General features: G+C 40.9%; 1 protein-coding gene across 5 annotated transcripts in view; it reads left to right on the forward strand.

The window, feature by feature from the left end:
• Positions 1-27,031, forward strand: part of syt7a (synaptotagmin VIIa) — a 58,953-nt gene that overhangs the window by 21,562 nt on the left and 10,360 nt on the right. For 2 of the 5 annotated variants that reach the window (XM_077710841.1, XM_077710842.1), the window contains 4 exons: positions 6,627-6,730; positions 12,496-12,575; positions 17,429-17,524; positions 20,429-20,839. In XM_077710841.1, the coding sequence (XP_077566967.1) occupies positions 6,627-6,730; positions 12,496-12,575; positions 17,429-17,524; positions 20,429-20,839 (691 nt within the window). Of the gene's footprint in view, positions 1-6,626; positions 6,731-12,495; positions 12,576-13,733; positions 13,869-17,428; positions 17,525-19,724; positions 20,840-27,031 lie in introns of those variants that run through there. The other 3 variants (XM_077710840.1, XM_077710843.1, XM_077710839.1) reach the window with 3 other exon arrangements.

The raw sequence follows: 27,031 nt of genomic DNA on the forward strand, positions 1-27,031 counted from the left end.
TCAACAATACAATCTTTGACAATATCACAAAGTTTGCCATGATTGGATTCGAAACCAGTCAGTGTATAACGTACTTTTACCAGTTGAGTTTACGGAAATCTTTAATATTGTCGATATACTCCACAGTCTGTCTATTCATTCTTCATTTTCAACAAGTTCCTCGTCTATCCCGTGTGTCGTTTTTCTGCAGTTGCTCTCTCGTTCAATGTCAGAAGTGCTAATAAGGAGATGGCACCATGCTAGGTGACATATCACATGGTGTCTTTCCCATCCAACTCCAGCCAAGCTTGTCATTTTAGAGATGTGGGTGGTGGCCCTTTACCTCCCGCAGCTGAGCCATGGACAGAAAGGAGGCCAAGTTATATGTGACTTGGAGGGGTCTCTTTTAGCCACAGGCGCTGTCCATTCCAACCTGGTTGTCATATGCTTAGTCTAATTTCATACCTTCCAAAACGATTTTTTTTAACTTCTGCATCTGCCACAAACGTGCAGTTGTATTCCCATTTCCACATTTTTTCTTTATTATTCAAGCCTTGATAAATGGCCAGGACCAGTCCCATCTAGAACCCGTCAAGGTGCCCATTTGTTCTCCTAATTACCACTTTGCTTCATAATGACAAAGGAAAACACAGGCCTCCAGTCATCAGTGTATGTGTGAAATGGTGGGGAAAATACTGATTTGAATTTGTTGCTCAACATTCACTCACTAATGAAACATAAACACTACTGAGATATGTTTGGGGTTTCATTTCAATTTCTCCTTTCCCGGAAAATATACGGCAGGACATTGTCAAGTACGTCGGGGCACTAAAAAATAAGACTTCCTCTCCACTATAAAATCCGAACATTAGCTTTTTTTCTCTCAACGTCATTATGATTTTCAAATGTTACAATGAATAAGTGAGTATACCTTTTAAGAATGAGGAAAAAAATGACATCTAAGCGGGTGTGAAATATTTTATGACATAGTTGTAGCCCGAGTATCCACTAAAGGCATTCAATAGACACCAGTCAATCATCCGTCATTTATGAATGCTCTTATGGTCATCTGAGTACAAAAACATCCCCAAATCCTTCCTCCGTGCTCACGGTGCCAAATGTCCTCTCAGCTCAAGATGTCACAATGACATTATTCCCATGGAAGCACTTTTTATTCATTTTGTCTGCATTTCACATCTTTGAACCCATTTCATACACCAGAGAATTGCTTAACTTGACTGCATTGACATGCTTCACCCTCTATTACATTGCGTGAAAACGGTTGAGACAAAAGCTTATAATTGTGACATTTTAATTATACAACTCGGTGGAAATCTGAAATCCTGGGTAAATATGATTTTTAAGACTAGATTGGACATCTATTCCAGTTAATGGGCACAACCAAGTCAATGTGAAATCTAGGGTTGTTGTTTTTTTTTTTTAACTACTTTGACCTTACATGTAATTAAAGGGCATGTAAATGTTTTCCCTGTATAATACGTTACCGGCATCATTATACAAATATTCATTTATTATTCTGGGAATGGTAATTTTAAGGTAAATGAATGGATTGATTTGTTTTATCAAGTGAAATTGGATAATTTTCATTAATAGCTCCCCTGAGGTTCTATCACAACACGCTCATTTGCCACAGCTTACATGTGGTTTTTCATTAAAACAAAGGTAAAGCAGAGAGCTGTTTTTGTGCATTTGCCAGAGATATTCTGATCATAATTTTATTAGCTGATCACAGAGTAATGAAAACCTTGACCTGCCATACTCAGGTTTTACCAAGGTTTTTTTTAAACAACATCTTGCATCTTTAATATTCCAATAAAACTTGTACTATTGCAAAACATTGAACTTTATCCACAAGCCAATACTTTTCTTTTTAACTATAAATAAATAGTTTTAAAAAATAGCCCAAAAGTAAAAAATATATAATTATTTCAGAACTGGTAATAAATTCATCCAGAAAAAATGAAAATCTCTAAATATTTTTTGCCAGGAAATATTAATAAATCATTTTTTCATGATTGACTAGTCACTGATCCTCCAAAATTTATCGGATCTTGATTGATTTGATAGGAGTTGCTGCTCCTACCATTAAAAAAAATTCATTTTCAATTGAAATCTCATTCAAACCTTGTTTTCCAGACTGTGCCACAGATGTGAAAGACAAGCGTAAAACACCCAAAAAAAGTTTTTTTTAAACCTGTACTTGTTGGCAGCATAAGTGTTCCCTTGTGTATAATGACTGCAAAGCCTCTGAACATTGCCCTTCCAACCTTTCACAGTATAACAATATGTTGCGTTATACATTGTGACAGCTGTGCTGACTGGACATTGCTCCAGATTCGCCTGTCCAATTAGCAGTTTCTCTTACTGCACCCCTGAGAAGTGGTCCCTTTTTTATTCGTGCTTTAGCTCCCTTCATGTGGGCCACATAACCTGCAGGTGCTTGTTCACTCACAGACCTTCCACCTGTAAAAGCCCATTCGTCTCGCGTTCTAGATTTCTATAGGCGTCGACTTTAAACCTGTTGCCTGACTTTTATATTTCACTTAGTGAACTTTGGAAAGCTTCTTTTTCAACAACCACATACTCATCTTAATGCACTGTACTGTACATCCAGTCATAGTTTTTCCCTTATGTGCACATGTTTTTTTTTTAAACACACTTTTCACATTTACATAGTAGTCGAATCTTTACAAGTCCCTCCTTTCTACTTTGCATGTTAGTTGAAAGCAGCAAAATTTGTTATTTTGCTCCGGGCTAACTGCAAATGATCACTTGACTTCTAAATACGGGGTAAACCAAGCCTGCGTGCCAGTGATCTCTGTTTTCTTTATTTGTAATTTTTATTTCTCCACCAAAACAGCTTCTCCCTTGGTCCAATTTTTATGAAAATGAGCTTGGTAGTATTTGCGTAATCCTTCTGCCAAACAAACAAACAAACAAACAAACCTAGACGATGGAGGCAATGCTGCTGCTCCAGTGCCGAGGATTTGCATATCTTCACAGGGTGGATTTCCTTTTTTTTTTATATAGCTGCACGCGTTGCAAAAATTAAGTTGTTTTTTTTCTTTTTCTTTTTATCAACGAGGCCACAGACTTCAGGTGACTGTGAGTGGTACTCCTGATTCAATTCTACAATTCATACCATGAACTGACACGTCATAAAACCTCGCCCTTTCACATCACCCTATTTTTGACCTTGAAGAAACCATGTTGCTAACAAATTGCGTAACCTTTCGCTACACAAAGACGTATTAACCTATAGGCTCCTTAGATATATAAAAAAAGGTTCTTTTTTGCATGGAAGGTGTTGCAATCTTTGCTCATATGATGATGTCGTGCAGTTAATGGACTCAGTTTTAGTGACCCTGTGGGTAGAGACGAAGCTACTTTGAATGGAGACAGATAGAGCAGACGGGCAGCCTGAACCCTTTTCGACCTTCTCCAGGTTGAGGAGGACAACCATCTAGCTTTTGCTATTAATGGGCCTTTTTGAGTGCAAATAAATATGAAGAGGGCAAGAGAGGCAACGTACTCGCACGGTTTAAATCCACATCTTTACGATCGGAACAAGATTAATCAAGCAGAGGCCGGGGCGGGTGTCAGGACATAAAATGATGCTAGTGGGGATGATTGAGATGTTCAGGACACGGCCCATAAGCTGGCTGCGTCACAGACGTCTTGCAAAATGAATTAGAATTTTAAAAGTTGGTGGAGAAGGGAGATAGTGGGGATGTGGGATTATAATGAGAAGATAACTCCTTCATTTGACTTGCAATTTTTTAATCATATGCTCCACTTAAAGCAAGGCATGTTTATTAAATAGATTGAAAATGCAATACATCCACTTTGTAGCTCGTTAATGTAACATGTAAGACGTTATGTGCTCGTACTCTTTTATATGATTTAATCATTCAGGTTTACAAGGACCACTCATTCAACACATTATCAAGGGGGTTAAAAATATTAAGTAGAATAAAGCTCCATTAGAGTAACAAAGTTGTGATAAAAATCAACGTCATTTTTATTAGTAGAGCGCTTTAAAAATAACCACAGTTGAAACAAAAGCTGGAGCACAAGTTCAAGTACAATTTCATAGTCCTGTGAGGCAAATGTGCTCAACTTTAATCAGGGGACCGTAAATTCCCAAAAACTTCCTAATAGTAACAAAAACAAAAAATGTGAGTACACTTTAATCTAGTTCTTCTGTTCCCTTTGGTAATTTTTACATTGAGTATTCTTAACTACCTTTTTGAATCATTTATTCATTTATTTTCTTTTTTTGTGTACTGCTGGAACACGGCTAATATTGTTCCGGTAATGGTTTATATAGTCTGGAATATTCAAACATAATTTGTATGCAACTTTTTTTGGTGGTGCAAAAATGTGCAAAAACATTTAATATAGTATTTGTTTAATGTGGCTGAAACTGTTGCACTAAACCGATTTTCCCTTCCTTAAAACATTAGCAAGGTCTCGGATTGGGACTCGGGGAGAAAATATGTGATGGAGATATCCCTAATGATTACATATCAACTTACATTTTGTACCCAGCTGTTATTTTTCCATTTATGCACCCGTATCTTTCATCTTGTGTGGACTTAATTTTGAAAGCGTGCAGTGCACGTTATTGTTGTTTGCTGCCTCCAAATTGCTTTGTGTGCACCTGCTCGCGCTTTGCGTGCGCTCATTCCAACTTCAATCGGCCTCAGGTGTCGCGTTGACCTCAAAGCTGTGGCCTCAAACCCACGGAAGTCTGTGCAATCCCATCCCGATTTCCAATATGAAACATTTTTACCTCATGCTACTTCTCTCTCAACTCATCCCTTCCCAGAGGACAACTGGAGGTTGGGAAGAAGAAGAAGAGGAAGACAAAGAGATGATGGGATAAAAAGGCCAGCAGTGACAAGTGAAGGAAAGGCAAGGAGAACGTAACTGGGGAGAAAACAAATCTACTTATTGAAGGCAAAGAGCAGGCGGTTGTCACTCAGCGGCGTGGAAATGCATCCTGACACCTGTTTATCGCTGTATATTTGGGGATAAGAAATCTTTGGAGGGATTCACATATTTGAATACATTAGCATCTCCCCCTGCTGTGCAAATATCAAAGCTCAATGAGGCTTTGGTTTCCTTGTACTCTTAGTAAATGCCATTCCGTTGTGGTGGAGTCGCTCATTGCAAAACGTGCCGTGAGTCAGGTGCAATTTGTGAGTCTGCTCACACGTACCAGCAAAACTGGGCTTTGTGTTTTTCTCCCTTTCTCTCTCTCTCTCTTTCTCTCTCTCTCTCTTTCTCCCTCTCTTGCTGATACCCATTAATCATGAGCTGTGTGTTATTGTCAGCCTCCCAGGCCACTCCCTTTGCTTGCAGCCTGTCAGTTAACAAGCTGTGACACATGACAGTGATGTGTGGTGAGTGGTGAGTGGATTTGCCTCCTATTGGAAAAGTATTGAAACGCTCCGGCTCAGGAGCGTTGGGGACGGGGGACGTAGGACGTATCGCCACGGGATTGCATTTCCCGGCTGCTTATGACGGAATGTTAAAAATGGCTGCAGCCCTCCCCTCGCTTTTCAATTAAACGTAGGCGCCGGCGCAACGTAGCCCTCCCTCCCTCCCCCGGCATTGCTAGATAGGTGGCAGAAAATCTACTCCCTGGAAATGCTTTTCTCACCCTTGCACAATGAAGAAAACAAATACTTGCATGCAAAAAAATGAGAAAACTCTTGGATGGAACCATGTCAATGCTGCATGATTTTGCACAATGGAGAAAACTAGGAATGTAAATAAATTCAAGGGCTCAATGTCACCCCTCAGCCCAAAACTTATTTGACTTTGACTGACATACAGTGGCATCTTAAGATTGAAGCCAATTACCTTTCAGACACAAGATGGCACGTTTGCAGTTGTTTGCTTTTGTTCTCTGGGTAGAAAACTAAATTGGAGGTCCTCACCTCTAAAAATTAGCTTCGTTGCAGTCGAATAACAATAATAATTATGATGGTAATACAACATTAACCACTAACTGGGCTTTATTTTAACTCATTGGCAGCCATTGAAGGCACTAGAGAGGCATGTCAGCCATACATCTACGTCAGAGTCAACTCATGTTGTGTAAAATGGTGTAAACTTAATTTCCACTTCCTCAAAAAGAGTGATTGATCTCAGTCAGCCCTCCCTGTCAAAATGGATTTAATGCCTGTGCTGTCAACGGCAATAAAACATGAGCACTCACAGCCAGTTCTTCCGATTAAATGGATTGATTGTCTATCGTTGTCATTGGAAGTCAATGACTTAAAAACTGAAATAAAATTCATCCAAGAGAAAATGGGAGAGAAAAAATTGATGGCTTGTTATATCGATCCAAATCTGGTGTTTGGATGTGATCCATCACTTGCAGCAGAAAAAAAACAATAGCTTTTTCTCCCCTTTAAGCCAGATGCAGGTAGAGTCCACAGGTGAAGGTCAAGGGTGGACTGTTGTCATTTGAGCTAGTGAAAGATTTTCTAATATCTACTTTGAGGTCACTCACCCTTGTTGGATGTACTTTCATGTGATGCTTAAATTAAATTCAGTTGGACAGCAAAGTAATACATTTCCAAGTACTCACGTGTTTGTATATGTGTTTTCAGGTCCAGTGTCCTTAAGTGTGTTCCTGGTCTCCCTAGCAGTGACAGTGTGTGCTGTTTGGCTGGTGGCTCTTTGTGGCGTCTGCGGTTGGTGTCAACGCAAGCTGGTGAGTTTACACACATGCACACACACACACACACATGCACACACACATTCTGTCGCATGCAGTCACATTAGTAGCAAACGGATAAAATGCTTTAATTATCAGAGATACTTCAATGTCACTGTTTTTAGTGAAATTGAAATAGAAAGCAAGATTTAGTTAAGAATTTAAAAAAGTGTGCAAATATTTTCAGCAACTCTAATCCAAGTGAAATCTTTAATTCTTACATCTTGTTGTGCTCGTTAGAGAGTAATGAGTGAATAATTATAAGTGAAGCTAAAATATAAGTGGAATTAATTCCAGAAGCAGCTGTAAAATTTGTGAGTGCGTTTTCACAGCCTCGGTTAAACGAGGACAAAGATTGAGTGAAATGACCTCTGTAAAGGGCACGTGGTTTTGATTATGTGCTTGAAAATGGGATTCTGTCAAATAAGAGACAACTTACTCTGAAGATGCATGCCAAAATTCTCTTTGTGTGTTCCAAAGCATCACACGCTTAATGTGATGTAGTTGAACGTCTTTTGCAAATTTGCCTATTGGAAAATGAAATGCCAAATCATTAGTTGGAATTAGTCAATGAAACCCCACTACTTGTCGAGAGATCCTCAACCACCCACTGGTTAATCTTAATATGCAACGGTCCGCGGTGCATTATGATCAATTGAAGTATTAACTAACCTGTCGAACCCATACAACATGGAGCAGGAGTACTCATACCTTGGCATTCAACTGGTGGATTGTAATCGATGTAATGAGCCCCCCCTGACCTAGAAGTGCAAAGCTCAGATAATTTTCCAGGGAATTGCTGTGTAGCTTCTGGGTGGACAGATGGCAGGTCTTGGCATTCCAGTGAGCTGTGTAGGCAACAAGCTTCTTTACATAACATTTGCATTAAGACACACCCGTAATGGCACCATAACGAGATTACACCATTAAACGTATATAAAGCAGGAGGCTAATGATCTTAGCCGCATACTGTCCCTTGTTTGCTTCAGTAAAACTTGTTATATGAGATATTCCACCTGGAAGGAAATGGAGCAGGGAATAGCTCCCGATTCCTGCTGTGGTGAGAGAGAGAGGGAGGGAGAGTCGATCCGCCAGCTCTTTGGAGGTCCCTGCGGCCCTCTCTGGGAGCTCTGTTGTAAATGGATCTTATTTGCAGCCTGTGACAGTGGTGTTGGAGTGGGAGCAGGAGCGAAGTGACAAAGCGGCGGCTGCACGGAATTAGGTGGTGATCTGCAGGCTCGCCGACCTCGCCGTGCAGATGCGCCCGCACGGGATGATGCCGTAACGTTCATGTCAGTGTATCTTGCTTGGGCAAATTGTGAGGTGGCAGTGACGGGGGTGTTGCATGGCTGTCCATTAAGCTCCTTGTCTTTTGAGCACTTTGCTTGAAAAACTGTCGCCTCCCACTGCTGTGAAGCCACATTAAGCACTTCTTGATGACCAAGCAGAACTGTGAGAAATGGAAGGAATGCATAACAACTTATGACAAATTGTAGGTGTCTTTTGGGTAGTCTCTATTTCGTGTAACGATGTCACTTCATACTGGCTGTGTCTTACATTACAAAATGATGTAATTGGCATGTTGCACATTTGTTGGCTGGCGTCAAATGAATGCGCTCTTTAGCATATATTTTGATCAACTGTATACTGCACTATGTATGCATTCCATATACAATATTCTGTGTTTAAACACTATTACAAAGTTATCATAAAAAAAGAAGAGTAATAAACAAAATCCAAATTATGTGAGAAAACAGCATATGGTAAGAACACAGAGCTGACCAAGAACTGTCAAATCTAAAACCAAATGGGAAACTAAATACAAAGAAAGTGGCGAGATGGCAAGGAACACCTGGACGAGACAAAAATGGCTCAGGGAAGCTGATTGGCAGAATTTGGGAACAAAGGGTGACAAAGATGTGGTCACAATATCTAATTAGGCAACAAGAACAAGTACCATTAGGCAAGAAGCAAACAATCTAATCAAAACAAAACAGATCATGACAGATGGCATCATTGGACACCATTAGAAAAAAAAAGACTTTGTAGATTTTTAGAGGATTGATTTGGCAGTAATTCACTGCATTGCGGGCATAAAAATTCATTCATCACCATTTTAGGAGTTAAATTACCCGAAAATGTAGTTTATAGTGCTCGCCTCCAATGATAGTCAGTAACCTATATAGTAAGTGTGAAACAATTTGGTTGTTAGGAGCATTTTCTCTTCTCATGACCAATGTGGCACACATTCATTATCACTGACACGGATGATAAAAGCTTTGCAGGCACACAACCTGGGTTCCCTTGATCTCTTTTCTTTTGGAGCCCTATATTCCCCTGACTCGTCATTAAAATGTAAACGAACTGTGATTTGCATCCGCATGATGCATAGGTTTTTTTTAATGTAGTGCTTATACTCTAAATATTTCTATGCATAGTTCTAGCAGTCCAAAATCTTTCTTTTTTTCGGAATGTCCTTGTGTATTCTTTGTCGGTGTCAGCTTTCATAAGAGCCAACGTTTGCCCGCAGCTTCACGTGTCACTAGTAAGGAGGCCCGTCCCAGTTTGTCGTATGATTCATAGGTTAATAGACAAGACGTTTTGCCCAAGTGTTGCTTTCGGTGTTTTAGCTTTGGCTACCAGTGAAACTGGTTAGATTTCTAAAAAGTCTTTGTGTCCATTGATCTTATATGTGTAAGCGCTTAAATAATCTGTCATTGCCTTATACTATTTTACGACTTGACTCCAAAAGGTTGACGTCTTTTCACCGATTGTAGCAAATAACATCTTTTTTTTGTATTTTGAATTAATTTACCATCTGTAATATGAAGATAAAGCGGTTGAGAAAATGAGATGAGATGAAATACTCCCACACTTTGTTCCTTTGCCCTGTTTTGTAGGCGAGATATGCGTATATTACTGCCACCTGTTCTCCCTTCCGCCATATTTCATTGCATCGTCCTGTCTGTATTATGTTCTGTGCTGCCGCATCTTCTTCTTTGTGGCTCACACATTGCTTTATTCATCTATATGGCCTTCAAAGATCTTAATCTTATTTGTAAAATATGCATAATAATAACCAAATCAGACTACTGCTACCACTATGAAAAAGTATTCGCCGCTCATTAAACCGAGGATGACCCTCTTTAGGCTTATTTTAAACATGAGATTCTGCTTTTTAGTACATTTGTGATAAGATTACAACCATTACAAACTGTTTTAAGTTCAATTTGTGATGAAATGTTTCACTTGTGGAGGAAATCATCTGTGGTATTATCCTATCACATCAAAATTATAAAAAACGTGTGAAAGTTGCCAAAAACTTCTGAAATGCAAAACTTTAAATTTGTGTTTCAGTTGAAATGATTGAAAGTTGTAGGACTGTAGATTCTTTTTATTGAATCCTCATGTTGTTGGTGTTAGAAGTCATTGGAACACATCAGTGCAGGGGTTAAGATGGGTTTTAACGGTTTCTGGAAACGCTGTGCTGTTTGATCCCTGACATAAATTTGTAAGCGCAGCTGAGACGAAATCAATGATGAGAATTTTCAAAATGTATTTTGCATCAAGCAAGTCAGACGTTGAGATTCACAAGAAGAATATCACAATAAGGCCAGTCAGCACAGTGTTGAAAATCGATGATTGCGGCGCTTCAGTAAAATGAATTAGTATGATAATAGCCAGCCATTACGATTAAGCAAATCCCTGATGTTGTCAGTGACTGACTCTCTTTGATTGTGCTAATGTCTGAATCATATGATTCAAAGTTAATTTTGGTTAACGACAATGTTTGGACAGACGAGCGATCACTCCTTCCTAATTATGGTGTGCTGTGCTATTGAGCGAGTATGCAAACTCTTGCTGTCTTCTAGTTTAAACAAACACAGCTGGGTGTTGCAGGGCAGTGCACTGCCAACTGATGCAGACAGAATGGGAGCTTCTTTCCTTCCCCACGTCTAGAGCCTTTAGGGAAGAAAAAATAAGACGAAAAACAGCTCATCATCACTGCAGGCAGTCTTCCTCTACTTCCCTTCAGGTCTCCCATATTTCAAGACATTGGTTGTAGATTGCTGCAATTTGACTCATGACTAGACCATTACATCACATGGCAGCCCTTTTTGAACGGGTGGCTCAGAGCCAAGGGAAATTGCAATCGTCAAACTTCTTTGTCATGTGACAATAAAGCAGCAGGTTTAAATTAGACTTAAGTATTTTCAAGGGTATTTGACTGGAGGATTAGAGGGGAAATTGCTCACTCTTCCATTTGGTTTGCTTTAACCCTCATTTGGGGCACCAAGATGATTTTTCTGTATTGTGCATGTCATAAGAGCTTTATCATATTCATTGCCATGGATCCCTGCAGCCTTTATTCATTTCGCATGCACACACGCACACGTGTTTATTAGGAAGAAGGTGGCGGCTGCAAAAGTGTTGCATCACGTGCCTGCACGTGGAATCAGTAGCAATGGGACTAGCTTGGTGGCCACGGCTTCATGTTTCATTCTGTTCTTATTTCCACCACCAGTTCACTCGAGACTTCACTCACTTCGCACCTGTCATATCCCCTTTTCCCTCTCATTTTACCCCCCTCTACCTTTGTCTTACAGTTTATATATATGTATGTATTGAAAATCGGATTCCTGGATTTAGCCCTTCCTTCCAGCAGTAGACTGTTTCTTTGCCATCCGGACGTCCTGAATTTTTTACGACACCACTGATTTGATATATGAGCAGCCTACGCAAGCTTGCCTGCCAGATATTAGGAGTATATCTGTTCCTTCCCGGCCTATTGTGCTGTTGGTGGCTATGTAATGATTCCAAAACTGGTTTATTGAAGTCGTGGACTCTGGTTTGATATGATACCAAAAGTTATCTGGGCCAAGCGGTTCACCCGGTGCACTTTCCTTAGTATCCTATGTAGGCTTCAGTGCTATTTACATCCCGGTGCACTTTGTGAATGAATCATACATAGAGACTGAAATGACTCGCATCTATCAGAACATCATACACAAGCACAGCCCTGAGTGCTCGGCTCTTAAGAACTACATTCACATAGATCTGCACTAGTCCATATTGAGGCTATTTAAGCGATGGCCGTGAAGTGGTTGGCAAACTGATATACACATTTCCATAGGGAGGTCTAATCAATGTGAACTCAGTTATTGCAGTCCATATGTGAGCAAAATTCTCCCGTGTGGTGATCAATGTTTTGCTTTACTGAATAGAAAGCGTCCGAAAATCCAACAAAAAGCTTTCTGGCATGAGGCTCGGAGAGCTTAGGTCTTATGCCTTCTTGGCCTCGTGTGTTGCCAAGTGGCAATTGCGATTCTCTGCATTGTGATCAAGGCCAAACACCTTTAATTCTAACGAGCTTTTGGAGTAGAATGCAACCAGCATACTAAACTTTTTTTCCAAAGGCCATTATTTCCACGGCAACATCAGGTCATGCTTGAGCTGTTTGAAATCAGAATGAAGCAGGACTTTCCAGACGTTTCTCTAGTGCCAAGAGGATTACCTTTTAAAGAGGCAATTGCCATGTAAATTTCTGGCTGGCTGCGGTTGATAATCATGGAATAGTACTCTGCAGGACATTTGATTTGAGTGAGATGAATATAATCAGGAGAGCATCGGGGTGTTCCAGAGATAATAGGGGTGGGTGGCAACGCTACTCACTAAAATCACTGCTTCAAAAGGATAAATACATGCTAACCTATTTTTCCTCTTCATATGTCTGTGGCCCTTTCTTCTGCACTTTGATCAAGGGGAAGAGAAATAAGCCGGGAGTGGAAACGGCAGACACTCCAGACTCAGCACGTGGGCGCGGGGAGAAGAAAGCCATCAAGTAAGTGCCTGGTAACTGGTCGCGCTCGAATAATCTGATGATAGTGAACTGAAGAGAGTTCACCTTTTCAGCCTCTCATAGTAAACACTGACACAAACCGGGCAAAAAAAAAAAAGAAGCCTGTTGTTTATTTCCAGGAGCGCTGCAAGTGTACAAGTGAGCAGATGTTAAAAGGGAGGCTTAGTGGTGTCATGATTACTAGATTACATCTACACCATGTTTAACTGTGACCGCACGTAAGGCTTCCTCAGTAGAGGCAGATTGCTATTTTTCTATTTTATCTGGGATTAAACAAGAGGTATGCTGTTGGCCTTCAGTTTTTTTCGTTCCTCGACAAATTGCCAGATTTATACGTGAAGGTATGAAATGGCGTGCATTACTCTTGCTGATGAATTCAAGCCAGAGGTCAATGCAGGAAAATGTCAATGTTGTAATGTTAAGTGCAATTGTTAATTTGACAAATGTCTTTTTTTTTAACCTGTTCATCATCACTTCTTTTCTATGTGCTGCTATTGTGGTTTTCTCTGAATGTAATACTTTCCCTTTTATTTCATATGTGGATTGTTTTAACATGGTTGGTGATGTAAATATTGTGTGATTTGGATAACTTATGATTTTTATGGGGACTGGCCATTTTCCCTTTGACGGGCTCGATGCTCGCTGTTGTTCATTTCAGCTTCCAACTTTCAGCTTTTGTGCTTTGCTTTTGTCTCCTGTGCCGTAATTCTGACCACTGCTACGTGGCTTGTATGACATCAGTGATTCTGCTCACCTTTTCCCTCCTTTACTACGTACTTGGATTAACCTCTTCACGTCTCGTGTGTTTGTTTTTTTCTTTCGTCTCTTGCCGAGGATGTTTTTGGGCGTCCAGTTATCCGGAATATTGACTTAAATGTGTTTCATCAGTGGTGCCGTGTTAGGTGGACAGAATACCATCACATGCTATTGTGCTCCTCTTTTCTTGCTACCTATCTCCTTCAAACCACTTGAGATTCAGGCTGAAAAACAAGCTCCCATTTCACGCAGCTCTAAAACCGACTCTTTCTCAAAGCGATCTCTCGCCTCATTTCCAGATGCAACGGCGGTTGGAAAGTGTTGGTTGGTGCCGAGGCTCTCCACAATTGTTTTGCTCTGACCTCTCTTTCTCTTTGGCCACAGTGATCTAGACAGAGACTTTTGGAATAACAATGACAGCAGCACAGTGCAGCAGAGGTGGAGCTCCTATCCGCCGAAGGAGTTCGTACTTAACATTTCTCCCTATGCCCCATATGGAGACCCTCGCCTCACACTCAAGTGAGTCTTGGTCCAAGACTGGTAAGAGTCTTCTCCCTTGAGTAGGGCTCTCACGAGACAGGGACATCACTCTTTTCCTTTTACAACTGCTTTTTCTCTCTCTTTTGCATCACTAACATTTTTCCCTTCCCTTCCAACTTCCTTCCTTTTACCCACACAATCCCTCCCTTCCCCTCTTCTAACTAAACCCATTTAATGTGCCAATCAGACGACATTATGAATCTTCTTTTGTTTCTCATCCTGCAAGAGAATTCCATCCGCATGAGTAACTTGACAAAAGGCTTATTCTAAAATATTGTAATGCATTGCAAAATGAATACAAATTGCCGCTTTTACAGCTAGGTGTTATTCTTGAATTTTATGGACCACAGTAAGAACAGGCGGGGTGCGAGGGGGTTCGATATAACCAATATAACTATACCGGAGGGCACAAATGGTTACTAATGATTATTCATAATCTTCTCGGGACGCGAGCGGGTAAAATGTCATAGGCGCATATTGCAGCCTCCCAACCACAGCCATTCGATTATGACTGCAGTGGAAAGCAGTGCAGCCCTGCAAAGGGCCTCTGGCTGCATTTTGCTGATCCTCCTCACTCCCTGTCACCTTTTAATGAACACCCAGGCTCATGTTCTGATTTCTGCTCTTCGGTCATTCTAACCCTTGACCTCTAACCTCTCACCTTTCTCCCATGGAATGTAACCATGGAGACGGACAATCCTGGTAGCCACCCCCCTTTTTAAATGACGTATACCTCCCTAATCTCCCACAAATCTTTCCGTTTCGGGGTGGGTTGACAGTCATACCGGGTTGCCGTGCGATGCCAGTGTTCACCTGTGTTTGACATTTGTCCGTGAACATCTCACTGATCCCTCATTATATCGCTAAAGTATACGACACTAGCGCTTCTAGAGTGGAGCCGCATCTAGCCGCAGTCACCACGGAAGATAAGACGTTTTTACGCTAGGCAATAAAAGTAATATTTGGAGTCCAGTAAGAGCAAGGTCAGTCTTATCTCACTCCAGGCAGTGCCATGGCTTGGATTTCCTGTTACCACAAATCTCTCAGATAAAATATCTAATAAATGATAATTTTTAATTGGGTGAGCTTGTTAAGAAATGGGTGTTAAATGGCCCGAAGAGACCAGGTTGCAGTGTGCTGGTGGAGATGCTGGATACATGGTTCTCCTGTTTAAAAACTCCAGTAAAAGATATCATCTGCTGGTCTCATTTAACTAGACTTACACAATGTTTTGAGATCATCATTATTTTCAAACAACCCTCAATGTTGGCAGTTATTGTCTATCAAAATGCTTTATGCTACCGTTATACGTCTAGTAATGGACATTTTTCCTTGGAGAAAAAAAATGGCTAAATAGATTTCTTTTTCAAAGGCATGACCGAAACTATATTAGCTCTGATAAGTTGAAGAAATCATCTATTTATTATAATAAGGAAAGACAGGTATAACCTCTAGAGTCTGAACTTATACTTCATGTGCTTTTGAAAGCAGAAAGCGACAGCCGTTTCTTGTTTCGAATGCCTTTGAGCTCATTAGCTTTCACCTTTCTACAATGACACAGGACCTCATTTATCCAATAGAATACTATCCTCTATAATCCGTCTATATTTTTAAGGATCACTGGATTTGAAAGGCAATACTCATTTTTCAACATTTTGCAGACCGCAAACATTTTTCACGTATACACCACGAGACATGGCAATATATGGTATATACTGTCGTTCAAAATGTATTCATCTTATACATCAGTGGGGAGGGACCATCAAGGAAAAATGTGGCTGTATAGTATCTTTTGTAAATCACTTTTACTGCCACTCAACTTCAGGCAGTAAAGGGATTGGTGTCAGACTGTACTGCACATTCCTATAAATCCTTGCATTGATTTATGGCACCATTTACATACATGTTCCTGCATTTATTCCAAGTACGGACCTTGCTGATTTTATATTCGGTCCCGATAAATGAGGCCCATGTCTTTCTCATGCATTGACTGTCCTCCATGTTGTTGCTGCGATTGATGACTGTGTGCATGCAACTTTAGATCGTCACTTGGTCACAATAAAGTGTGATAGGTGACCTTCAAAGGAAAGCCAGACAAATATTAGTTCTCCCTCGCCTCAACATTTGTTATTACTCATCTTTTGCCCCTGCAGGAGGACCATGTGTAAAGCAACCCTGTTAGCAGTGAGCTCAAACATGATTTATTTTGGATTAGCATTATTTCAAATTGGATATGGTTAAGTTAAATTCCCATAACGGTATTAAGATATCATGGGAGTTAACAGCAATTATGTTAGCACTTAGGTTAAGCACCAATTGTTTCCTAATTGGTAAATTCAGTTCAGTGTTTGGACAAAAGTATTTGGACATCTATATTTCTTGGTTGTAATAAATCTACAGCCTGTCGCACTGCAACAAAGTTTCTGGCTGTTTCCAGCACTTTGTCCTGCTCTCTCAAACACTTTCTACAGCATTTGTAGCGTGTTTGTGGCCATTTGTGTCCATCCATCAGGAGAATACGACCAAGAGTACAATTCTGGCCTGCCCATAAGTTATTTGATGGCAGGCAGTGAGAGCGATGTGTTTTTCTTTCTTACCAATCTCATCCTAGCATATCATTTTTTACCTTGAATTTTGTGCTGGAATACATACTGTCTTCCTGTTACAAAAAAAATTAACCATCCCAAAAAATGTACGGTGGCAGGACACATCAGACAATTTGCAAATTCCGAATACTTTCCAAAAGAAAAAAAAGCTAACAATATTTTGTTAATTGTGCTCGATTCCTTATTCTTTAGTCCATTTAGTATAGTTCAAATCTTGCAACTGATGTTAAATGGCATATTAGTATTAGTTATTTACGTGGAAAATAGAATGTTGCATTAGAACATTGAGCAAAATTTTGCTTTGAATTGCTTGACAAAATAGTTACAAATGATTTCCACCCCACTACAAACCATCGCTCTTTTGTTTCCAGCATTGAAGCGTCTTGTGTAGTGAAACGTTTTAAGCCCAAAACGCAAAAAAACGAAGGAGGGAATGAGAATTTAATGGCCAGCATCCACACACTGCTGCTTTTACCGATGGTGAATGCTGGCAGCTGTGAGATTGCCGGAATGACCTTGTTGGTTTTCCACCTTCCACAGGCTGCTTTTCCTCGTCTTCGCACTTTATTCTCCATTTCTGTGTTTGAACAATCCGGACTCCGGACCCTTTTCATTTACCTGCTTCTCACTGGGCTTGGAAATCTGTCTCCTCACACACTCTACTAATGTGTCTCACCTATTTAGCCATGTGGTTGCTCAACCTCTTTTCCTGTGTGTATGTTGTGTGTGTGTGTATGTGTGTCTTCTTCTTTCTCTTTCACACGCTTTTTGGTGTTTTTTTTCCTCCCTCTTCTGCTTGTCGTTGTTCTTCTCTGTATCCTCTCTGCTGCCATACCTCTGCACCATGGCTGTCTCCCTTAGTGGAGGAGTGTCACGGTGTCAGAAGGGGGCAGCGACCGGGCATGGGGATGATGTGGGTGGGCCTTATCGCAGTGACAGTATGAAGAGCGTGATGATGGAGGGAGCGAAGGCCGGGAAGTGGCAGACCGTCCAGGGCCACGTGCAGTCTGGAGGATTCAGACCCAACAAGTAAGTTTAGTTTAGAAATAATAATCAATTAAAAATTGGTTAGGTGCAGAAGAGAATAGTGGCAGCTCTGGTTGGCTAAATTTTGCCATATGAAAAAGAAAGTGTACGATACAGGTTAAAACTGAATGTTATTTAGATAGATGAGGATTTTAATGCAAATTCTTTGTAGTTTTTAAACCAAAAAAAGGAATATTGTCATTTGTTTTATACTCCATATGTAGCCAGTCTTAATGGTGGTGGTGGTGATGTGATGTGATGCTTCTGCAGCTCTGATCTTGACAATAGAGGGTCATGAGCTAATGAAGACAAGTTCGAGCTGCAGTTCTGCACGTAGAACGTTAGGAAAGTCTTACTTTTTGAGAACTTAGAAGGGTCTGCTTGCAGATGAAGCTATGTTGGGCCATTAGCTCAGTAGTTAGCACACTCGACTTCCACAATGACAGTCGCTTATATATATGATTACATACTTCCAATCATGGGGTGTAAAATACGAGTTAAAATGAAGTAATTTTTGCAGTACTTTTTTGGGAATTAGACTATTTTTACTTTACTATTTTTTTTTCAAATCAGGAAACCACAGATGCCAGTATTCTACTGTATATTCAACCATTTCTTATTCATAGTGTAGCTTTCATGAGCTCCCAAGTGTCATCAAAAAGTTGTGCCAGATTCAAAATTGAAATTGAAATGCATATATTTAAATGGAAATGCCCAGTAGCATTACCATGGGAGTAACTTTCTTAAAAGTACTCTATATTCAAGTCTTTCACTGCCATTGATGGTGATAGTTCAATATGCCAACTCCATTTCAACTATGAGGGCTGGCAGGGATCTTTCACACTCAGCTCTCTCAACCCTCTGTCACTGTCAGTGGCTCTGCGAATGAGATCTTATTTATTCCGGACATCAGCAGCTATGCCGAGTATTCTGACTAAGCGGGTCAAGTTCAGCTGGGAGGTACGTGAGGCATTGGTGTCAAGGTGAGTCTTGTTCTAAATCCAGAAGGACATCACAGTGACTCCAGCTTTCATCCTGAATGCACAATGTCACCAAAGTGAGACCGCTTCTAAAATCAATACCATAATATCAACAAACTTATTCCAGTAAAATGATGTAAATAATCAATACCTGGTACCAAGTTACTGTGTCCCACGTCATTTTGCTGTCCCATGACGTATGCCATTGCTGAGATTCTATTTTCAGTATGTTAATTTTCAGTTGGGTGTCATTTTTGCACATTTCTTTGCCACCTTTCTTTTCTCTCAACACAACACATTCATGCTCTTCACTAGCTCATCCCTCATACACTCTACAGTCTACATCCTCCTTTCTTTTTTGCCCCTTCGCTATAATTGGTTTCTATTTTCGGGCCGCCATAAGAGTCTCTGTTTGTGTCTCGCACCCCCTTTTTTTCCGACTCCTCCATCCTCACCCTCTGATGTTCTCACTCTGCATCAAACTATTTCCATGTGCAGCCACTCCTAACAGTGTTTCATTTTGCCACTACATTATTTCCCCCTTTTTGATCTTTTCTGTATGCCCATTATCTCCTTGGCCGCCATTAATGGTGACAGATGTACCAGATCTGCTCTAAAGAGAATTATTAATACATTGACCATACATTAACGTTGGCATATTCAACAATCTCTACTGTTATTTTCCTTAATTAACATATTTATGGTGATAGACCTACAATCCTAATCAAAATGGATTGGAAATCCATTGCTGTCAATAGCAATGAAACATTAGATGTCAGATATCCCAATTTCAAATGAATGTGATGTCTAAAGCCGCCAATGGCAGTGAACGAGGTCCAAAATATGATTACCGATGCACCAGAGTCCAAAAAGGCAAAATAACTTTGGGTTATGTAATGTAAAAGCGGAGTAAACTAAGGTGAATAGCTCTCTTGACCTAATTCCCTGTTAGCTGACAGCGAAGGATATATATTTAGCCCAGAGCGAAGAAAAAAACCACAAGAAAAAATGCATGTTTTTAAAGGTAACGCACCAGGCACGTGTTTTCAAGTGAGATGATATCTCACAAAGTTTCTCTACCGTGAACACTAAAAGTGCCAATATAGGTGATCTCGAAAGGGGAGTGGAATTAGAACTTGTCAGAGGGAGGGAGACGATTGCAAACCTTGGTTGGCTGCTTTATGTCTCCAGAGAGGCAGCGTGTGTTTAAAAGACCAAAAAAGAGTCGGAGAGAAAGGATGAGACACTGTCAGATCATTTTCACAAGTGAGTTGAAGACAATGGGGATATCACATCACAGCAAAAAAACCTCACCGAGAAGGCCCAGAAGCGGCATAACTTCAACCCAAACGTCGCAGAGACGCCTGGGGCCCGTTCGGACTCCCCGCATCCGACCGCCGCCACCTCGAAATCGACTTTTGCGCAAGAGTCAGGCTCAGGCGCGCGAGGCGTACCTGCACGCGACGCAATCGTCGCGTAGGGCGAGTACACAGCTGGCCCACGGCTGGCTGACGCTGACGGGGGCGCGCGACCACCAAACACCACACGGCGTTCACTCGGGTTGTACCTTCTACTGCTATTTCTGCTACTGTTGTTACTGTTGCTGCCTCACGTTGCTCTCCTTTTCTCTCCTCCTCCTCCTTTCTCCAACTCCACCCTCGGACTCCTGGGCCACACCTCCTCCACACTTGTCGCCATCGACTTCCTGCGCTGATGAACTTTTGACCCAACCTGACATCAACTTGACCGGTTCTTCCGCCACTCCTCGCTGCCCTCTGTCACCCTGCCCCGAACTCCCCCCTCCCCCTTGCCCCGACACGTCCCCAACTTCCTCTTCGGACTACTCCTTTTCCTTCCATCGCCACGTTCTTTGCCGGCCGTGGCCTTCTTCGCGTTCTCTCGCCTCCCTGTTGCTCTGCCCTCCCAGTTTCGGGGATCCAGTCTTGTCTTACACGTCCACTCTGGAACACATCCCCTCCGGCCCGGCCCGCCCCCGGACGCTGCTCCGCCAGCAGAGTCTGCAGCAGCCCCCCATGAACCCGCCGGGCGCCGGATTTGGCCATCCCCCCACCACGTCTCAGAGTTTGGGGCAGTTGCACCCGGCCCCGGGACAACCCGGGGGAGGCGGGGCTGCTGGGAGAGGAGAGGCAGGTGGGGGCGGAGGTGAGGGTGGGGGCAAAAGAGCTGCTCCACGGGCCGCGAGGGGTGGTCCCGCCGTGGCAGGTGCCTCTCGCTATAGAGGAGGTGGTGCGGGAGGGCGCTCGCGAGCCAATCCTGGCAGCTGGGATTACATGATGGACCAGATCCGGGATCGAGGCCTGGACGTCAAATCATTCCTGTGAGTCTTGACCATGTTTGTGAATTTTCCTCTTCCTTAAATATGTTCCAGTGTGATTATCCGTAGTTATCATACAATTTTAATTGTGAACTAATCCATATCTGGACCGTATAGCATGTGTCTATGAGTCCTCTGATTTATACAGTTTACATATATAGAGATACAGGGAAGGATATTACATCAAGCTGTCAAAATATGGGCATGAAGTTATGCGTAAACATGTCATTTATGTGGGCATGCACCATGGAACTTTGACTGATTTAGAAGTCAGTTACTGCCGTGGACAAATCAGTTCTACTATTAATACATTCCTTTTATTTTTAACAGTCGCAGCTTTGCCAAAATACCCTTTAAAACGCTGAAAATAAGGGTAACGGCTCAATAGCCTTCCTACTGTTCTAAATCTTTAATCTTATTTCATGAACGAACCTATTGACTGCTTTGTGACTATGATAGACAAACCAGAGTTGCTCCAAAATGAAGTTTTTATGTTGACTTATGTTGAACTAGTAACATGGCAAATTACCACGTCTAACCCTAAAACTAAGGAAACAGATCAACAGCCTTCCTACTCTTTTAACAACTTTAATACCATGTCGTCAATTGACCTATTGACTGCCTCTGACGGCGCAACCTTTCGGGTTATTATCTCGCCGTCATTCCTAATGGCAAACCTGTGCTACTTGCATACTGACACGTGTCTGCACGAGGACATCACACAGGCTATGTGTCACTGTGCATCAGTATAAGTGCAAGGGCTAAGCAGCCCAACGCATTGATCTTACGTCAACAGCACCATTACATCTACAATGTATTGCTACTTCAGGCCATAAGAGGATGGAGTCAAACAGAGAAGGCGATTTGATGAAAGGATGAGAAAGGACACAGCCAGGTACAACCTACAGGCTGATTCTCTGCTACAAGAGCCTTTTTCTATTAAAATCTGCCTACCTTTTCATATGTTGTTTAAGCTCCAATGTCGAAACAAGAATAATGCAGCTGGACGGAAGACTTCAGTTCACTGAGCCTTTGCAAAGTAATATATACAAGCACCAAGGTCATTGAGTGTGCTGCCCGTTATAGTTATCTCATCATTATAAATGTGAGATAGAGGTCATTGTTTTATTTTCGCATCAAAATCAACACCTCAGATGATTGATGAGGAAGCGGCGTGATAATAGGCACAAGCCATTGTTCAAATTTGTTCATTTCAATCCCTGACAAAAGGCTGAGTCATTCCTGAAGGAAATTGTTAGTCTTTGTAAAGGGAAGTTGACATGTTCTTGGCTTTTCTATGGGTACTGTGGCTTCTTGCATGTTAGGTTTAGTAAAGACTGTAATTTCTCTACAGGTTTGAATGTCAGAGTGAGGAGTTGTTATCTGGGTGCTGGCCCAAAGTCTGCTGTGCTAGATGGAGTGAGAAAACAGGGGAAAAATGGCACTAAGAAATATCGTTAAAGAGAAAATCAATGCTAACACATTCATCTTGTGTTGTTTTGTCAACAGAATATTTTTGAGGCAATAGACAATCTATTTGTTCTTCGTTATCTGACTTCTTTCGGTGATTTTTCAAATCATCATCTGTGATTTGACTGTATATAACCCAAGTAAATGCAAAAAACAATGACGCCTTTGTAATGACTTGTACATGGGCATCAATTTGTCATGAAATCCAGATTCATTTTAATTCTGCCTGAATGGAAACCACCTGAAATTTCCCCTTTCTGTTCTTTGAATATTGAAATTCAATTTTTATTTTTAAAAATGAAATCCTTTTTTTGTCTACTCAATCCAACAATTTCTGCTTTTCATTTAGATGTTCAGATCACACTTTATGATCAGCGTATGCAGAAATGCCGTTCTAAAGGTTTCACATACTATTTTCTTGCGCTAGGTATATTATAAAACTTTTTCTGAGGGCCTAATCCGACCATGTATAATCTTTTCCCAGTTTTAGGCTATTCTTAATGTTAATTAGACAGTACTGGATTGCCATTTTAAGTGAGCAATCGGGGAGGAATTACGACCTGGGACATACCTAGGACGACAGTAATGTTAGAGAACGAGTCATTTAGACATACCCGCAGCTCAAAATGATTAAAAAGCTTAATCGTTAGGCAAGAAAAGCTCTGAATTGCTTATAAGAAAGAAAAAGGGGATATGTTTCTCCAGCCTGACAGTACCATATTTTCTAAGCGAGGGTACGGTAGTGGCATCGGCGGCTTAAGCTATCAATGTGTGGGTGTATGTGACAAGGAAGCGATGAGGAGGCAGAATGGTTAAGACGATGGATGTGGAGGATTTGTGCTAGGAAGTGTGGCTGAATAGAGAAGTGTGAGTAGTGCAGCATGGCGGGCGATAGAGCAGTGACCCAGAAAAGTGGTGACATACTGCGAGCACCTCTAGACGCTCAAATAGAAACAATTAGTCCAGATCCTAGTAATGAGGCTTAATTCAAAACTAACTTTGGCCAAGGAACACAGAAGCCATGTTAGGGGGGAGCACAGGTTTGACCAAGATAGATTTTACTTTAAAATGTTAAATATTTACATTGAGCAAGCCTTAATTCTTCATTGTTTGACTAAATTAGATCATGTCTGTAGGGATATCTGGTTTTGGAGATATACGATGTCAAGTCTTGACTTTTTTTCCCAAGGAAGCAATTTTCTGTCTTGTAAAGTTGTTTCTTAATAATTCATTTATTTTATTTTCCTTGGTTTTATTTGGCAAATATAACATGAACTCAAATGGTAAATTAAGTACATGCCGGTGGTGCAGTTTGGTCAGTTTTTGCTTCGACTAGATTTCCATATTATGAAATCCTTTTTTTTTTTGCGCAGGGGAGAAACTGTTTTAGTTTCAATTAAGAAAGACAGTTTAAGATTAGTATTGTGAGTTACAAGCATGGTCATGCAACAAATTAAACTTGCATTGCAAAGCTGCACATTAGTGCAACTGTCGATTTAGTCTTAACTTGCCGACGAACAAAAATATGACAAAAAGTATCCAAAAAATGTGACATGTGAACCCAAAATGACAGAAAATTCAAGTAAATCTAAAATGAATCCAAATGCAGTAGAGTTCTCAACATCGCTAATATATTACAAAACATTACAATTGATTGGTAGTTTTCTCTGTAGCCCAGCGGCGGTTCAATTTACACATTGCCATATTAGTTTTTAATCTGTTTTTTATTTTCATTTCTGACACAGTAATATCCTTCCCTGGACCACATGATAGCATCCTCTAATGTTGCTAAGTTTCTCTTAAGGACCATTTTTTTCCGATGGCGGTTTGTCCTCTCTCTCCTGAAATGTCCGGTCACAGCGCCGCTGTCCTTACCTTAATTGACTTTTCTTCTCCCCCCCACCCCCCACATGCACCGCATAGTCTCTGTGCTGGGTTCTCTCGACACTTTGCTTCTGTTCTCCTCTCTTTTTCTTCCCATCCCTCCGTCTCTCCTTCTTATCCGATATTTGTTTTCTGGGGAGCCAGCGAAGGGAAGCTGGTGGTCCTGTCTTTGGCCATCGGTGTGGCCGAGCAAGACGACTTTGCCAATATCCCTGACCTACAAGAAACGCAGCAGACAGTCCCGGCAACGAGTCAGGAGCCCCCCCTCGAGAAGAGGTACCAGATAATGTATCAGAGTGTATGTGTGTGTGTGTGTGAGTTTGTTTTAGGGAGCGTGTAAAAGATGGTAAATCAAAGAAGGGGATATCTAGGAAAGGCTTAGAGAGGATTTCTTCAAGCAAGGGAGAGGAAAGCATCAAGATGTGTCTCATAGTGAAACAGGACACTTATAAATGCTTTCTGATAAAAGACTGGCGTTGAAATAGCATCGTAGATGGATACAGGAATAAATGGAGAAGACAGAGCCAATACATGTGGGGAAAAAGATGCCTGTAATTTTGAAATCAGTCAAATGGTGAAGTGCTTTGAATGTTAGCTGTAAAAGCAATAATCAGTTCATATATCATATCAGATGAAGGATCAGTTGCACACTGGTGTGCTGTGAGGGATGGTCAGGTGTGCCATGGGAAATTAGTAAATGATACATTGGAAAATTCCCAGAGATAAAGATTAATATGATGAGATTAAAATTGAACTATTATCACGTTCAAATCAAAATGTGACAAACATTATATCATACATTGTACTGTTTTATTTGTGTAATTTTAAGAGAATTTGAAGCAAATTTGGGAGAAAACGTCAACCTTTGATGACATTAGGTCCATTGATTTTGGAATAATTTGGGGGGATTATTTGATTTCTGCTGGGAAAACTTTGATTGAAACAACATTATATTGTTAATATTGGCAACATATAGTTTTAAATTTCAGCTGATGGAGTGCCTTTAGATTTTTTCATGCAAAAAAAAGTATGCCACAGCTCCAAAAATGTAAGAAAACATTGCTCTAGTCCTTTCATTAATATATAATAAAAGAATACAAAGAATTTTCATAAAATAAAATCACATTTTCCCAAAGCAGTGTTTAAAAAAACAACAACAAGGGAATGATGATCACGACTGTATCGTCCTCCATCGTCATTTCCCCTTCTCTGTTTATCATTTCACTCTTGCCACCTTTTACTTCTCACGTTTCCTTTATATTTTCACACTTTTGTTATTCACCTCCCATCTTCTCTGTCTTTTTTTTCTTTGCCTCATGCTCATTAGCTGCCTTCAATCACCCTCTGCTGCTCTGAGAGTCCTTCCTGTGTAGCTCCACCAAGGGCCCACAGAGCCTTCTCATTATTTCACAACATGTTCGTCGCTTACATAAATATGCTGCTAAAAATAAAGCCTTTCCTTATTTGCCACCTTACACACTAGAAGCCAAAAAGATTTCCACTCATCTACGAGGACCCATTACTCTCATCTTCCAAAATAATTGCTTAAGCATTGTGTACTGGAATTCAGTTGGGGAAAGCTGAATATTTCAAGCATTACAAATCGCAGTGGTGGTTTCTGCTTGTAAAACAAAAATAGTGTGTTTTGTGCACAGATCCAGGCAGTTTCACAGATTTTTTTTGTTTTAGCTTCAGAAGGACGGTCAAATGCTTGGCATAAGCAGCACGTTTGAGATCTCTCGCTGGCCCATTAGACCCCCGCCCACCCCTCCAGAAATCTCACTGCACTATTCCATGACAAATTGGAGACAATTTGGAGATACATGATACAATAGCATAGTAGGGTGAACGAATTCATTATATTCGTCACACCAATTATGTCTCACCCACAGGTGTTTCATCACCATGAGACGTACAAGACATGAAACTAGAGTTCTCTTCCAAGACATTGGATCAATCTTACACATACAAGACAATTTGATGTCTTTTGGTTATTGTAAAAGACCCCCCAACCCCTAGTGTGGCTGTAATTGCTTTTAAGGAAAAGTAAGCCCATGTTAAAAAAAAGTCAAAGTACTTGCAAATCGCACCATGGGTTTTTTTTCCCTTGAGTTTAATTCTGCACAGCAAGCATGAAAATATTCTTTTTGAAAGAATGCCTCTTTTATGAATGTCAAAACTATCTGTGTTGCCCAGACTCCACATGAAATTCAGTCACAGAGAATTACCCCTTTCTGCCATTTTCTGCATATTACACCTAGCTTTTCTCGCCATTGTGCTCACCTGGAAACCTCCTTTAATGCCTTGTGAAATCCACTAATAGGACCAACAAAAGCCAGGCGCTGCAAGCTTGCTCTGCACTCCAGCGTAGAGCCCCAACTGCTCACCTTGATTAGCTGCTATTCAGCGCGTGTAGATTAACCTAAGGTTGATGTAATTTATTGGAAATAGAATTTTTAAAAGAAGGAAAGAAAGCATTTCGCGCTATTGGAAGAAAATCAAATGTCATAACCTTTTGCCGAGCTCGGGTGTCCCTCGTGTTTGCTAATTGATTTCTCTCCAACGCCTTATTTTTTTTGTTTGCCTATAGACAAATTACACACTGAAGTGCGATAATGAGGGATTTTTTTTGCTTGGATGCTAAATGTGACACACTGTCAAGACATTCAGAGAGGTCCAGCTTCCGGTTGCTTATTATAATCTACAACAAAGCAGCATTCACTTTCTCCATGTGTTTTTCCATCAAACGTACCCACCTTGTGTCCATCATTCATCCATATACACTTAAAGACTTCATATTGTTTGAAATCATGGCTATAAACACACACAAAAATCTAAAAG

Source organism: Stigmatopora nigra, chromosome 2 (assembly GCF_051989575.1).
Source record: "Stigmatopora nigra isolate UIUO_SnigA chromosome 2, RoL_Snig_1.1, whole genome shotgun sequence".
NCBI lineage: Eukaryota > Metazoa > Chordata > Actinopteri > Syngnathiformes > Syngnathidae > Stigmatopora > Stigmatopora nigra.